General features: G+C 42.1%; 1 protein-coding gene across 3 annotated transcripts in view; it reads right to left on the reverse strand.

Moving 5' to 3' along the window:
• Positions 1-8,655: 8,655 nt before the first annotated feature.
• Positions 8,656-16,243, reverse strand: part of efna4 (ephrin A4) — a 31,229-nt gene continuing 23,641 nt past the window's right edge. For 2 of the 3 annotated variants that reach the window (XM_084027134.1, XM_084027136.1), the window contains exons 4-5: positions 10,960-10,986; positions 8,656-10,548 (exon numbers count right to left, since the gene is read on the reverse strand). In XM_084027134.1, the coding sequence (XP_083883260.1) occupies positions 10,460-10,548; positions 10,960-10,986 (116 nt within the window). In that variant the 3' untranslated portion in view covers positions 8,656-10,459. The remainder of the gene's footprint in view (positions 10,549-10,959; positions 10,987-16,243) is intronic. The other variant, XM_084027135.1, reaches the window with a different exon arrangement.

Here is a 16,243-nt window from a genome sequence, read left to right on the forward strand (position 1 = left end):
CTCCATTGTCATGTTACTATTTTAAGGCGTTTCGCATACAGGATGGCAGCGTGCCGGGCTTTAAATACTGCTTGAGATTTATTTTATTCATGAAGCCATTTGTCTTATTCTATATCCAGTGAGAGCAAAGACAGCCTCTGTCAAAATGTTATTAGTAAATAATGTGAAAGCGTTTTGTCTGGAGGTGAGAATATCTAGTTGTGTGTGCAGCTGCATGGGCAGACTGCTGAAGGTCAGCTTCATACTGACTGTGTCTCACTGAATATCTATATCTGCAGACTGCAGCAGCTGATTTAATGGAGCATCCTCCACTGAAACACCCTCCACCCTGATGCTGCAGTTCTCCTCGGGCTCCTCACGGGCGCGTTGTTCTCACGTTTTTTTTCTCCATTTAGCGCACGTGATTACAATGAATTACCTTCTCCGTTTCCAGACATGATTGAATCCAGGCCCATCGATCCGCTCTCCCTCCCTCCCTCCCCGCCTGGAGATTAGTCAACGCCGCGCAGCGACGATCGATACCGGCCGATCTAATAAAGCGGGTCGCTTACGAGGCCACCGCGGGGTAGCGCACACTGTTACACCAGCAATTACCACCTCCAGCCCGGCGCCCCCCTCCTCCAGCCCCCCCTCACTTATCGGTCCGGGCTTCACGGCTTACTTGATTTATTAATAATAACAGTAATAAAAGAGGCAATGAGCAGAGGCTTCATAATCGCAGCAGAAATGAGATGGTGTGTGTTCTGGCGGCGCGCTGAAATCAAACCGGGACGTTGTCTGGAGGATGTGTGTGTGGAAGAAAATGATCCTAGACACAGTAGTGTCTCCGTATGGGACCAAACTGTCCTACCTGCTGGTCACAGGTCAGTTTGTAGTGGATTATAGATTGTAGGCTCTATGATTATTGCTGTGGTTGATTTGATTGACTAAACACCGACTATGCTACGGACTGTATTTTCCCTCCAAGTAGGCAGGTCACTTCCTGCATCTGCTTATTTGTTGAAAGTTAGTACTTTAGGCCGACACTAGTTTGCAGCTACCTATGTCCTTATATGATTAATGGATGTATGATTAATATTATACATCTAAATGTCTGCTAGACATTCAGTAAATTAGTTAATTGAATAAATTACAGTTGAGGTGGAGGTCTATCAGATGATCAATAAAATATAATAGACATCACTTTTCTACTTACATTTATTCAACCTACCTCTTTTAGACACTGAATATAGAATATTGGTGGTCTATTATAGTGAAGTCTTTTATTTGAAATGTATGTAGATAATACACATACATTATAAAAAACATAATATTCAATTCAACACAAGATGCAATTATTAGAAAATACACAAAAATCATTGGATAACAGGAAAATGTTAAACAAACCATGTGTTATGCAATAACATGTGGAACATCACAATATCATTAGGATCTTTGAACCTTTGGTTGTTGCCATAAAGTCGCCAACATGATGACTCAGGTGACCTCCCCTTAAAAAAAAAGAACACAACTTTGAATGGCCGATAAGTGCATTTCACAAATAAAAAGTACTGAGCATAAACCTTTATCCAGGGCGTCACCTTGTCATGTCTGACTTCAGTCTGGAGGAGTGTGGAAGCTCTTTTCTGTTCTCAAAAAGAGCAAAAAATAAGTTGTTAATCAACAGGATTATAGACATTTAACTACATCTGTGGCAACTAGACAGCAGGGCAGATATTTAATGTAAATGATGGAAGGGCTGGACGTTATCATTGTCATAGCGTATGATAGATGGGAGACGAGTAACACTGGGCCCACATGCTTGAATAGCCAGTCGTGTGTATATGTTAACGTCTTTCTTGGATTTTCTCAAATTGTGTGTAAAGTTTCACTTCACACTTGTAGATGATTTATACTCATGAGGCTTGGAGGTGATGCATTCTGCGATGCCTGGTCACATTATTCTGCAGGCGTGTGGTGCATCTGACAGCTTTTCTGTAGAAGGATAAATTAAGCATTATTGTATTGTGCAAAATGACACTATTTGTGGTTGAGTTGACACGTTTTGTTGTCTTTGAAGACATGCAAGGAAATACATACAATATGTCATACATACATTTCTTTTGAAAAAAGTTGGTTCTTGCATCTTACTTGTTTATATAATTTGTGAGTTAAAAAAACTGTTAAGAAACTTTGTTTTAAAACCTACGTGGTACGACTGAGAACAAGACTGTGCTTTTAAAAGCCCTCTTATTATGCACACCACCAACACTCAAGTTAAAGCTAACTCTCTCAGCCACTTGGAAATCTGGAAAAATGAAAACGCATTTAAAAAACATATACTATATTACACAATTTAACCATGCACCGGAATAAGGAAATCTCTTCAAATGAAATGTATAACAAAATTACATCAAAGATGTGTGGCTGGAAAAATACAACCAGGCAAAACAAACGCAGGAAAACCGAGTGCTTTCACATGACAAACAGCAGCCATTAAGGTAACGCTATCGTGAACTAGCTAACGCTACGTAGCTAGCTGGGCGACGTGCACTTCAAACACCAGGAGCACGGCAACAATGCAACTTGACAATCAGCAATTTCATTTTACACATTATTGTACATTAATGTGCAACAAAATGTAATGAGTTACCCTTTAAAATCGGTCGCTCCTTGACAGTCAGTGTCGGTGGGCAGAAAACCAAACAACGTCTTGGTCAGAAGCTGACACTATTGAGATTTGCGCAAATTGCAGATTTTTTTGAGCATAAGCGATTTTACAGCTTTTATATGCGGCTTTACAAATGATGTCCTAATATAATAAAATGTATATACATTTTTTTTTTTAAATGTGCTTAAATACATATATTAAACGTGCATTTGGCATTACATTGCCTGGTGAGATAAAGTTAGACTGTAAATGCAGTGTGCAGTGCTTATGTTAAATATGTATTGATTAAAAAATGGTTTCAAATCGGATTATATGTGGCCAATAAATCCTGGTCAAAGCACAGAGGCGATTTGAAATCATGTCTATTGAGGAAAATAACAGACTTTTTAGTGAAATACATTTGTCCAGCAGTTTCCAGTGTCCAGCACTTCAATTTCAAGATTTTATTTAAAATAAAAAAATATTTTCTTATAAAACGCAATGTATATGAAATACATTGTGGTGTATGTTCTCATATGGTTTAATTTAAATCCATTTTCATACCCAATACATAATAATACAATAACGTTTCATCATCATAAAAAAAGAGATTTTTAATTTGTTCCCTGTATCCTAATCATTTATGTTGACAGGATCCTCTGGTGGGGCTCAACATGATGGATATAAAGAAGCTGGTTAAAACCAGATCCACAGCGACCTACTAGCAGTAAAATACAACAAAACCATCTGAAGGCTCCATTGCTATCAACACACGGACACCGTGGCTGCTAAATGTATTTACACATTTGTATATGTCTCTTAAGTGAACCACCTCTTTGTTCCATCTTCATCCTCCGTCCCTCACTCTCACTTGGCTGTTTCTTCCTTCATGTCTGTCTTCTCTTCAGTACCTTTAGTCCCGACACCATTCCCTTCTGTCTTTATTTTACCTCTGGTTTCCTCTTCAGTCCCCCGTATGAATTTCAAGCTGATGTTTTGAATTTGACCCAGAAGACTTGAGTCAGATAAACATCTTGGCTAACATGTTGGGAGGATATGTACTGATGAGGGGCCTAAAAACAATGCTACATTTTTTCTGTGTGGTCCTCAGATGCATATTTATCAATATTTTATTTTAAGTAGAATTTCCAGGTATCTGTACTTTTCTTGAGTATTTATTTTAGATAAACTCCTTACATTTTAAAACTAATATCTGTACTTTGGATTCTTACATTTTCAAAACAGACTCAGTACTTTAGTTTTAATGCATTTGAGTGGAATTATAATTTTTTTTCTTATGATTAATTTGACGTGATTCAGTTAAGCTTGCAAAACTTTTTACAGAGCCTGTACTTTTTCACTTTTACTTGAGTAAAGACGTTGAATCAGTACTTCTATTTGAACAGGAACAGGTATCTGTACTTCTACTCGAGTACAGAATGCCCGTACTTTCAACACTGCTGCTTCTTTCTTAATTTCACACTGCTGTGCTTTTGGAACACGGTCTGTTTGAAATCTAGGAAAGTGCAAACAAAACACTCCTGAAATTCCGATGCAGCAACTTTAGTGTAATTTGTGACAAAGTGAAACAAGCAGGAGGTTTTTTTTAAAAGTGGCTTTTTCTTAGTTCCTTCCTGTGCATATTTCAAGCTAATTGGCTTTCCAAAGAGAGATTTGAGGTCAGCGGGTGTAAGGTGATGTGAGGATAAGAAGAACTCCCAGGTCGGACTCTGAGGATCCACAGAGTTATCAGTGTGTTATGTGATCTCAGCATGTCTTAATGTGTGAGTTTGTACAAAAACAACTACAAGCTTTGATACTGGGGTGAATTATCCATTTCGGATGCACAGATGTGAGTCTGCCAAGGTGACTGTGATGCTTTTTCCTCTAAAGGAATACGTTCCTAATCCAATTCTTCAGCAGTTCCTGTGGTGTAAAACGAGACTTGAAGCAGCATGAGACAGCAATTCAGGCGATGTCCTCGGAGAGATGCTTAACACAGAGGATGAATAGACACTCCGTTGTCAGAAAGCATCAGGAGAGAAGGGAGACCTTTGAGTCTATGCAAATTATCAACCCATCTGCATGTAAAGCCAACGGACCAGAACACGGGAAAATAGGATGTTCAGTATCAAAGTGTCACACGTTAAAAGTGGATGAAAGTGAGGGAGAAAGAAAGGAAGGAAGGGAGAACGAGGGAGGAGGCTGCTCTGCTTTGCTGCCACGTGAAGTGTGACTGACTCCAGCTCGTTTGTGTCTGGTCTCGGTGCGTTCCAATAAAAGCCAGCCTCGTAATCCCAAATTGTCACAGCTCGCAGTCCGGTACACACCGAAACCAAGACCCCCTGCCTGTAGCCGCACACATGGCATGCATTTGGAAAGGCCTTTCACACAGTTAGCTTGCTTTAATGTAAAGCGAAGGGAGTCTGTGAAGCTTCAACCAGCAGGCTGGAAACTGCTCAGCTCAACTCCACTGGAGCTCATTTGCACTCAACAGCCATAAGTTAAACATGTTTCAAAGATGAGAGATGTGTAACGCTAGAAAGGCCCAGCCATGTCAACCCACGCCTGTTTTTAAAGATTAGGAAGTCCAGGAAGTCCTGCCTGGACTTTTCTGAGGCAAATGTAATGTATGAATCAATGTAAATATCGCAAATCAGGCGTGAAAATGATATTTATGAATGTCTGGGAAGGTTCTCAGTTATCCAGTGATCCCTAAGAGCGTTGCCGTAGACAACTGGACTTGTATATGTGTTCCCTCTTTCCAGATGACATCTTGTTCATCTTTTTAGCATAAAAAGTTTGTTTGTGTCGTTCCTCGGGTTTCTCTTATGCTCAAAAGGTGAAATGAATGGATTTGAATGAGAAAACATTCACAAAACAAGTTGCATTTTGTTTGATGTATTTATTGCCGAGTGTTTCTAGCTTGAGCTCAACACCGTGGCCGTTTACATGCGTCCTGTCCTTCGTCACCAGCACATTCATCCCAGCTTGTGTCACACTGGATGTGCCTGCTATGTGAGCGCACAGCAGAAATAATGACCCTGTTATTGACTACCTGACACCTGCAAAGGATGTGAATGTGAGGAGGCCGAGCAGACACGGCTAGTTTAGATTTTATTTAGAACAAACAAACTCGGAGGAAATAAAAGCCCTTATTATTATTCATTACTTGGAAATTGAATAGCACACCGATTCATCAAGGCTGCAAGTTTACTCAATTGATAATCCTCAGAGGCGTTTACAAGCCTAAGGCTCTCAGATAAAACACATTCAGCAGCACACGACCCACATGGTGTGTTGTGGTTGTGATGTGGCATCTTCAGTAATCAAAGTCTTATTTTCAATAGCAGTCCATAGATTTTAAGGTGACATTTTGAATCTGAAAATATGATAAATTATTTCAAATATGCAGTTTTTGTAGGTTTGGGCTGGCTAGTGTAATTATTACAGTTCAACTTTTAAACTAGCATAGTAATATATTTACTTTATTCCAGCTTCAAAGCTTTACGGACACATTGGAATTCTGTATTATAAAAGGCAATATTTTCTATAATTGTGGTTGCAGGCTACTGGCGTTTTACTTCTGTATATATATATACCGGTATATATATATATATATATATATATATATATATATATATATTCAGTGTGGTATATGATCAGCAGGGCATATATTGTGTCACTGGGAAAACAAGTGAAGTGAAACCTGTAAGGAATATTCTTAAACTGAATTCCACTCTAAAGGAGGGTCTGCTTCACAGATTTACTGTCGCGTCTTAAGTCAGTCTTTTACTCTCCACTGCATGGAGGGTCAAATATTCACCCGGGGGAAATACACACTGTATCTTATTATAAAGTATTGGAAAAAGTTGATGCAATATGTGCAAGAGATGTCAAGTGACATTTTGCTGATTCGTGGAGACTTTAACACAGTCCTGGATCTTGATGGTGTTAAGAGCTCTCTGGCAGGACCGCCCAAACACCGAGACGTTACCTCGAGGGGTAAATAACACTCGGCGCTTGCAGATGAGTGGGAGTGATGGAGGTCAAGAGACTTCAAACTGGGATTTAGTCCCATTTCCTCAAACAAAAAAGGTTGAAGGAGCAGAAATGAAAACTAAACGGTGAGCTGGAAAGACTTTGGCACCTTTGAATCTCTAACTGGCTCTGGCCCGTCCATAATATTCTTATCCCCGTCTCAGTGAAAGCCCAATAATACTAATACTAATTGAATGACTCCATTCAAAGTAGATCTCAACCAGATGAAGCAGGTCTAGAATAACATATTTAAGGTACTGTTTTAGTTTAAACTTTGCTTCAACGCTCAGGTTCATGGAAGCCGTGACTTCCATCAAATAGAAAGCCAACAAATGCATTCAAAATGTGAAGCACATTTTTCTCAAGGCTCCTCATGACCTTGAGGCATTTCTTTTCTTAAGTTTTTAGAGGGCCACTTCCTTGCAGCAGGGATGCCCTCTCACCTCAGTTCACCTTGATTCTGAAATATGTGAAATACACACAGGTCCGGATTCACAGCACGGATGGTGAATGCTGAGAAACTCCTAAGTGAGAAAACATCCTTCCAGAATTCAAGGAGAGGCTTTAGAAGAACTCCTCGCCGGAGAAAGGAGGAACACGTTACCCTGATCAAACTAGGCCAGACTGGATTTCACAAATACAGAAGAAAATGCAGCTTTGGATTTATTTCACGAGGTACATTTTCTGCTTTCAAGTAGTTCATAATATTTTTGGCTAAACCTTAAAATATGTTGACTCCCAAGTATGCTCCTAAAAATGGCATAATAAGATATAAGCATTGTTTGCTAATAGCCAGAGTTTTGTATTTCTCACTATGTAATCAAACCCAACAATCTGAGCCTTAAATATTCAACTGAGGTCCAATTAAATATGGCCCAAGAACCTGCTGTGTGTTGAAATGTGATCCAATATAATTACAGTGTCACTGGTGGGAAAGGAGCGCTGCATGGATGTGCACAAGAATCCTTTTGTTGTTTTTCTGTCAGACAGATAGTTAAAAACTAAATTTAGCATTCCAGAAATTGTTTATGATCACAGTCGCCCCAGAAAGCCTCCGAGGAAGCTTTGACGTGGGATTTTTTCCACGATATTCCAAATTCATATAACATCTGTCCATAATTATGACGTTTATTTTGGAGGGCGGATTCAGCTCCAGCTTTAGTTTATTGGTGCACAGCAGTTAAAAACATTGTTCAAAAATGCAGAAACGTTTGGTCTCATTGTTGAAGCGTTTCCTGTCTGGATATTATCAATCACAGTCTGTGCATGGGAGCTGGTTTGTGCATCCCAGGCAGCCGGCAGATACGCAGCCACTTCAGAATGCTTGCTTCTGCACTTACGACGGGCAAAAGGATGAAAACACGGGCGTTGGGAAATGTCTTCGTGAAGGTCAAAATCAAAGCTCATAACATGCCTCAACAGTGACAAACATGTCATCAGAAGAGATCATAAACCATGAAATAGGAGCATTAGCCCCATTATCCAGGAAATTGCCTCTCTGGCTTCACAAGAGGCTTTACATTACAGCCTACATAAATGGAAATGCATTTACAGCTTATCTGGATGTACACTTCTATATTATATTTAAAAACACATCTCCTCTTGCTCTTGTATTCAACCTCTGTTCTGCGTTTACTGAAAATAAATAGTTGCTATTTTAAGGTCGATTTATTGGCTACGATGCTTCGGGGTCTATTAATACGGGGAGTCTATTGGAGTCTTATCGGCTTCGGCCGCCCAAAGATAAAAACTCAGCTCAATATTTCTCTAAGTTACTCACATTACAATGGCCTCTTGCACCACAAGGTCATTCCAAGTCCCTGAAGTCTCCTTATCTCCACACCCATGTGTATTACACTGGACGTGTGTGTGTGTGTGTGTGTGTGTGTGTGTGTGTGTGTGTGTGTGTGTGTGGTATCACAGAAACCTGCGCTTACACAAAACATCAATACTTTCAAAAGTGAAATGACGATCGACTGAAAGCGTTTAAATGCAATCATATTTATTTTGTTGTCTTGCCGTGTAAAAAAAAGAGGCTCAGATTGCAGTTGGCTCTTCACAGAAGAAGCTACATTCTTCACTAAAATGTGAAAGCAGGACACGTTACACACAGAAATGAAAAACAGATTCCTAGAACATGATTGTAAAAACATTCTACATCAGTGATTCTTTATGTTCAAACATCGGATTTATCACCCATTTAGGAAATTAATAAAAAATCTAAATAAAAACAAGGGCATGACTGGTGATTTACAGCATGAGGGAAATATATTAAGTGCTAACAATGTAGTTTTTTTTTTTAGATAGAATTAACAGTTTAATTTATTACACAAACTAGATTTTCTGAGTTTAGGTCACTCCAATATTGTGGGGAAATAATTATCTAACTTTATAAATATATAAACTTAATTTAATTTCAATGAAAAATACTCACCTACATTCGCCCTAATTTCAATAAAAGAATAAATGAATTGTTGATTCATTAGGATATTTTTTCTTTATATATACGACGAAAGTCAATTTGAGCAATTTATTTAAAATATATTTGCCAAGATAATCATCAAATCATTTCAGTTTTGAAACTACATTGTAGCAGAGAAAATACCATCAAATGGATATATAAACCCAGAACATAAATCATTGTTTGTATGTCAGACTTTTGCACCAAACATCAGAGATCAGTTCCTACGAAAACATTGAATGATGTGGAAAATATATCTAGTTTTTCAGAATATATTAACTTTACAGTTAAACCTAAAACCAAGAATCCTGTAAAAAAAAAAAAAAACAGAGAAAAAACAACTAAAACAGTAAAATAAAGCTTCTGTGCATAACTGCACATCTGGTTGGTCCAATCAGCCTCCTCAGTGGTCTTCAGTGGTCTGCTCACGCTCTCAGTTTACCCATAAACCCCTCTGTTCTGTGCTTCATTGTGAAGCAGAGAGACAGGCGGGGATGCAGAACAACAGACAGTCCCATCAGGGAGGATGAGCTCCGTCCCAGGTCCCATTATTACCACACAGCCTCACAATCTAGTGTCCAGCCTCTGGGTTTATGGTCAACCCAGTACAACTCCAGTTAAACCAGTTTAATCCCAGTAGGGGGCGCAGCAGCCCTGCTTGACTACTCCAGAATATTCCACATTTTCTCCCAAAATACCCTTATTTCCACAATCTAATCAGTTAAAAAGGTCAACATTTATCTTAAATCAGATGCAAATAAGACGAGTCAGTTATTGATGTCTAACCGTGTAAAGAAGTAAATTAAAACCCTGACTGACCTCCACCCTGAGCCGCTCGGTACAGTAGCATTTATCTGGCCACTTTCCAACAGGAGGCAGGTTCTCAAAAAGAAGTCAAATACAAAGCAATAAGCGGAAAATGAGAAACAGAGATGAAAAAGTGAGAAAACTTGGTTGAAACCGTTCTCGACAGACTCATTGTTCTTCCTGGCATCAGAGTAGGATATGAGTCTTACGACTGGAACCAGCTCCACGTGTAATATTCTGTGTTACTACAACTGCTGGGAGAAGAAAATAACAAGAAATGAATCACTGTGATTGGCCGTGTCGGCCCCTGAGTCACTGCGGCCCCGTTCTGGAGAAGACGCACCGATTCTCTGGAATTTCACACGTGAACGACCACAAGGAAACGCGTGTTTGCAGCAGCGTGGCACGGATCACATCGTGCCATTTCACCGTCTGAGTGTAGAGTGCATTGTGTACTTGAAGGTCTGAGTCACATCTCCCGACCTTGGGTGCGAGGTCAGTGGCGAGGATGGACGAGGAAGTCAGGTGGTGAGGAGGAGGAGGAGGAGGAGGAGGAGAAGGGGAGGTGAAGCTGTCCTCAGCGAGCAGGCGCTCCTTACATCTACAGTTTCTGAAAGACAGAAGGAAACTTCATGAATTCACTCGTCTGAATGGATCTCGAGACTTTGACTTCGACCATTTTCCCACAACTCGCTGCCTTAAATGAGTTTGTGGAAATCCTAATATCACAATAAAACGATGACCCCTAGATTGTGGAAGGTCCGGAGGCTGATACCAGCCTGATTGTGTTGCATCACTAACCCGAATCCCTGCAGCCGAGCTCCAAAACGTGAAATGTGTAGAAACTTCTAGATGGTTTAGTGCTTTGGCGTCCACATACTTTTGTCGTTGTTTTCATACAGATAATTAGCCATATTCTTGCCAATAAAACACATTTCAACAGAAATATTGTAACCGCACAGGCGCATCGTAAAGATGCCCATATTTCAGAATAAATTGGGTTTAAAATGTTGCGCCTCACCTTGTATTTGTTTTGAACCCTCTGACGCTGTAACAGGAGAGAGAGAGGAGAGAGAAGATGAAGTTTAGGCGAAGAAACAAGTTGCTGATTAGTCATTTTTGCATGCTTAACTTTTTCAATAAAGCTTCTGCTTTCTGGAACAAAAAAGGAGCAGAAACAGACAAATGACCGGGGAAAGGTATTTACCATTACTCAAAGCCTTACGCCATGAAAAATGAGTACTGACTGGCTGCACAACCCTAAATATGTCCCCTATGCAAATTCCCTTAAAGGTCGGATAAGAAGAAAAAAAAAGAAGCGCTTGAGAAGCACGGCAACAGGAAAAGATAGTGTTATGTAAATCAGGACGAGTGAGAATGATCGAGATTATACAGAGAGGATACAGGAAATGAAAAAGGGGGGAAAGAAAAAAAAAAGGCACGAAAATTCAAAATGACAGAGCGAATCCAAGAATTGGACAGAAGATGAAAGGAAGAGTGGAGGAGACGCGAGTGAGAAAGTATGGCGAAAGGAAAAAAAGATGGTTGGAAAGATTGAAACAAGGTCAGACAGAGAGAAAAGGGAGGGAGAGAAAGAGACGGGATGGGGGGAGAGAGAGGGGGGAGGGGGTGATTGTGTCTGGACGTCACTTTCTCAGCAGGGGGCGGACTAAAAGGAAATAATGGAGGCAAAGGATGGAGGGATGGTGAGGATGGAGGGGGAGGGAGGGGTGGGAGAGCTTGTGAGGAGAAGGGGAAAAGGACGAGAAAAAAAAACTACAGGTGGTGAGACGAAAAAAAAGGAAACGGTTAAAAGCCCTCGGAGAAAGGGAACTGCTGCGTAACGTCGGCGAGGGAGGACGGAAAGGTCAGGGAACCGGGGATGAGGCAGCACAATCACAGCCGTTATTAAATCGATACGGCCTTGAACCCACCTCTGACATCGCAACCCCAAAGACACGCACACACACACACACACACGTGAAGACAAAGTGTGTATTGATGTCTCCAGGAAACTACCACCTATCCACATCCCACTGCGTCTGACAGATTATGAGGGAGGAAATGGGACACTGGAGCTGCTCTGCAGTCACACGGAGGGCGAGGGGATTTATTAATGAGGGCTTCGTGTCGAAACGCCGTGTTTTTGTCTGGAGGATCCATCTCGTACCTACAGGTCTCCGCAGCAACACGTCGCTCCGGCAGACACCAGACACTAAATTACTCCCAGGTCCTCTACAACTAACGACCATCCAGGGGTTAACGAAGCATTAAATAGCATGCTGGGTGTGTGTGTGTGTGTGTGTGTGTGTGTGTGTGTGTGTGTGTGTTTGTAGGGAGAAAAAGAGCACAATAGTCAAACACTGCCATACTTGCACAAAATAGAATAAGCATCATCGCCATCGTTCCCCTTTTTTTAATTGAAAAAAAATGTAGCCTTTCTGCCGTCAAGCCACGTTTCAATGCAATTTATCGCTGAGGGGATATTTATATTTATAAATATTAGCTGTCCTTTAACGCTTAAATAACGTTGATATAACTGAAGCATGAAGTGTATAATATTCATCATATTCATTTAAATAAATTAACAAAACATACAAAATTATTTCAGATGAAAAATGGTTATAATCTCGGCAAAAAAAATTAAAATAAAGTTTCAATTTGAGTGAGTTTTTTTTGGGACGCGGCAAACGTAGCTTTAAAAATAACTAGTCCAAGTCCGTTTTAAAATGACATTGTGTGTGTGTGTGTGTGCGCGCTAAAATGTTGAATGCCTCGTGTTTACCCGGCTGTGTGTGACACGTGTGTTTTGATCCGACTGTAATCACATCATTTACGCAAAAACCGAACGGCGAGCTCCGCGGGTTCGTCTCAACATCACAATCTCGGTCATGGTGGGCTCCGCCACAAAATGGCGTCCGTGGTGGCGTGACTGCAAAGAAACAGTGTCGTCTCTGCACTGCAGTCAGACTCATGCAGCGTGTGTGATTGTACATGCACATCCATGGCTAAATGTGTGTGTGTGTGTGTGTGTGTCTCCAGTAGGCAGAACGCCCCTGCAGAGACACTGTTCCACCATCCCACCTCTCCTCACATGCCGCCATTTTACACACAAGGAGCTAATGCTAATCGACCCTGACCGTTAGCACTTTAGAAAAAAAGGAAACAAAAAAATGCAAAAGGTGAAAAACGGCGAACGAAAAGCGCAAATGGACGAAAGCGGTTTTAGTCAGATTTTGAGAGTCGAGTTCGGGATCTGAGAGCTCGACTAAGGCAAGCGGCGTGTGTGTGTGTGTGTGTGTGTGTGCGCGCGCGTGTGAGCCGGTGTTTGAGTTGTGTCCTTGTGTGTTTCGAGTTCAGGGGGTACAAAGGTATTGGGGAGAGAGAGGGGCGGGTGTGAAGGAGGGCAGCGATGTAAGAAATTTGAAAAAAAAAAAAAAAAATCAGGAAAAAAAAGAGAAAGAAAGAAAGTGGGGAAACCGGTGAAAGCTCTGCAAACTGAAATGAATGCAATGGACTGGTCACAGCGGGAGAACGACAGAAAAGAGAGGAGAGAGAACGGGAATCAATTAGAGAGAGAGAGAGAGAGAGAGAGAGAGAGAGAGAGAGAGAGAGAGAGAGAGAGAGAGAGAGAGAGAGAGAGAGAGAGAGAGAAGTTGGTCTGTAATGGTTTCTCACAGTGGGAAGGCAGCAAAGAGAAAGGTGGAGAAAAGGAGGAGAGAGAGAGAGAGAGAGAGAGCGAGAGAGAGAGACAAACAAAACAGTAGGAGTTTCACAGAGAAGTTGCGGCAAAAAATAGAAAGTGAAAAAAAAGGTAAGTATGGAGTGAGAGGCGAGGCGAGTGGGTGAAAGATGCAATGGAGGGCTGCAGGGTGCCAGAGATTACACATGACACCCGTCTGCTGATGCCAATTCAGAGCCTTGTTTTCTGACGCAACGCCGGCTCAAGCACCTTTCAGCAAAGCACTTTCTCCGGCACGGGTCGTGACAGCGTTGTGTTCAAACAAACATCATCACACACACACACACACATGCACACACAAATACACACACGAACACGTTGCGACGATGAAAAACAGAGCCATAAACCTAAAAAGCCAAAAACATACTTTACAATGCTGCAAGCAACAACCAGGATGAGGAAACATCTCTCTCTCACACACACACACACACACACACACACACACTAACACACACACACACACACTAACACACACACACACACACACACACACACACACACACACACACACACACACACACACACAGGAGATGTCATTAGCAGCTCCCTGTGCCACTGGATCTGTCCTGCCTGGTTCGTTGTGTTCTTGGGTTAAATTAAGGCGATAAACACACACACTCATACACCTGAGAGGAGAGAGAGGGACTGGTGGGGGGGGGGTGACCTTGGAGCAATGACAGCGTACCTGACGGACCCTTTCACTGTCATCACTCTGTCCTTCAGACCAGTGTGAGGCAGGTAGGTGTGTGTGTGTGTGTGTGTGTGTGTGTGTGTGTGCACGATGATAATTAAGCCAAACACCCACAACCAAACACCCACAACAGGGCATCCCCGCATGGAAATACCGGCTGTAATCACATGCTCTCTCTGAGAACAAAAAGTTTGGGGAGAGAAGGAGGCTTGATGATCAGATAAGAGATGTGGCTCGAGCTGTAGCTGGAGGACAACACACACACACGCGCACACACACACACACACCCTGCTACCTGTCAGATAAAAGGGAACCTGAGCAGGAAGGAACCAAAGGGTCTGTAAGGTGTTACCACGGGGAACAACACAACAACAGCTGTGGTAAACCGCCACTAATGGACAGTCAAAGAGAGAGAGCGACCCTCCAACTCTCCTTCATCTCCTCCCTCATCCATCTCACTCGCTCTCCTCTCTCTCTCCGGCCTCACGCTCTCTCTCGCCGCGGCAGCACGCCACGAAGCCGAGAAACGGGGAGGAGAGAGGCTGTCGGCGAATAAACGCGCGGCAGATATGGGCGATACAACAAAGAGATAGAGGAGACGTGGGGAGGGTGGGGTGAGGAGGGATCGGGGCGAGGGTGGGGCGGAGTCAAGGGGGAGGGAAGGAGGAAGTGTGAGAGACTTGCCATGGACGGTGCCTAGATTAGTTTTGCTCCAGTAGCGAAAGATCATAAAAAATGAGGAAGGGAGGAGAGAGCTGAGGAGACAGAGAGAAGGGGAGGATTAGTGCCACTTCAGGAATGACAGAAGAGTAGAAAGAAAGAGCGGGAGGAGTGGAAGACGAGGAGGGGGGAGATCCTGACATTTAGTCAGGATTAGTTTTGGTTAAGGGACAGGATGAGAGGGAGAGAAAGAGAAATGGGAAAAAAGGGAACACTAGATGGAAGTATGTGCATCATTGTTGGGTGGAAGTCTTTCTGATGTAAAGTAATGGGCTTTAACAGGAAAGTCAAGTGTGTGTGAGTCTCCCAGTGTGCGTAATCCAGGTGATTCCAAATATTTTGATTATTTCCGGCTCAGATAGGCCAATCGGGGAATACTGGCAGAAGGTCACAAGACGACATTACCATTTCCTCACTGAACAACTATCTGTGGTATTTCTAATTAATGACAGCAGGATAATTAACATTTAAAAAAAAAGAAAAAGAGTCATCAGCCTTCACTGGTAATAACGCAGTGAATTACTCCCGTCTCGCGCCGGAATAGTGATGGCATTTAAGAATTCATTCGAGACGGATCGGGCGCTTTTTATTCCGGTTTTTAATTTTACATTTTTTTTCTTCCCTTCGCACAAAAGTGACATGAATTTAATCAAGGCGGAGCAAATTTGGAAGCGTTCATTAGACGACATGAAGGAATTTAGGACGCAGTGAGACACAAGCTTGTAACCAGCTTTCTGTGTGTGTTAGTTCAGCCTGGGACGGCAGCACCAGCCCCCTGCAGATAGCACTGGGATGGGAACTGGGACAGACGTCTCAGTACCCGCATATGAGGAGACACACACACACACACACACACACACACACACACACATTCCCACAGTGACTGGGCGACATTCCCAACCGGAATGGGCAGCCCACTGGACTGGAAGACTAACATTACTCCAGGCGTGCTCTGGATTAGATCAACACTGGGAATTTCACACTGGGACACGGAGATGGAGAATGAGGGCGACAAGGAGGTAAAAAGAAGGAGAGGACGGAGGGAGGGCTGGGGGGAGGAAAAGAGAGCGAGAGGAACTAATGTTGAAAAAAAAAAACTTCAATACAATTAGGTTTAAAAGCCAACGTGGAGTGGAGAGCAGAGTGAATCTC

The sequence above is a fragment of the Eutrigla gurnardus genome (genome assembly GCF_963514095.1).
Source record: "Eutrigla gurnardus genome assembly, chromosome: 14".
Classification (NCBI taxonomy): domain Eukaryota; kingdom Metazoa; phylum Chordata; class Actinopteri; order Perciformes; family Triglidae; genus Eutrigla; species Eutrigla gurnardus.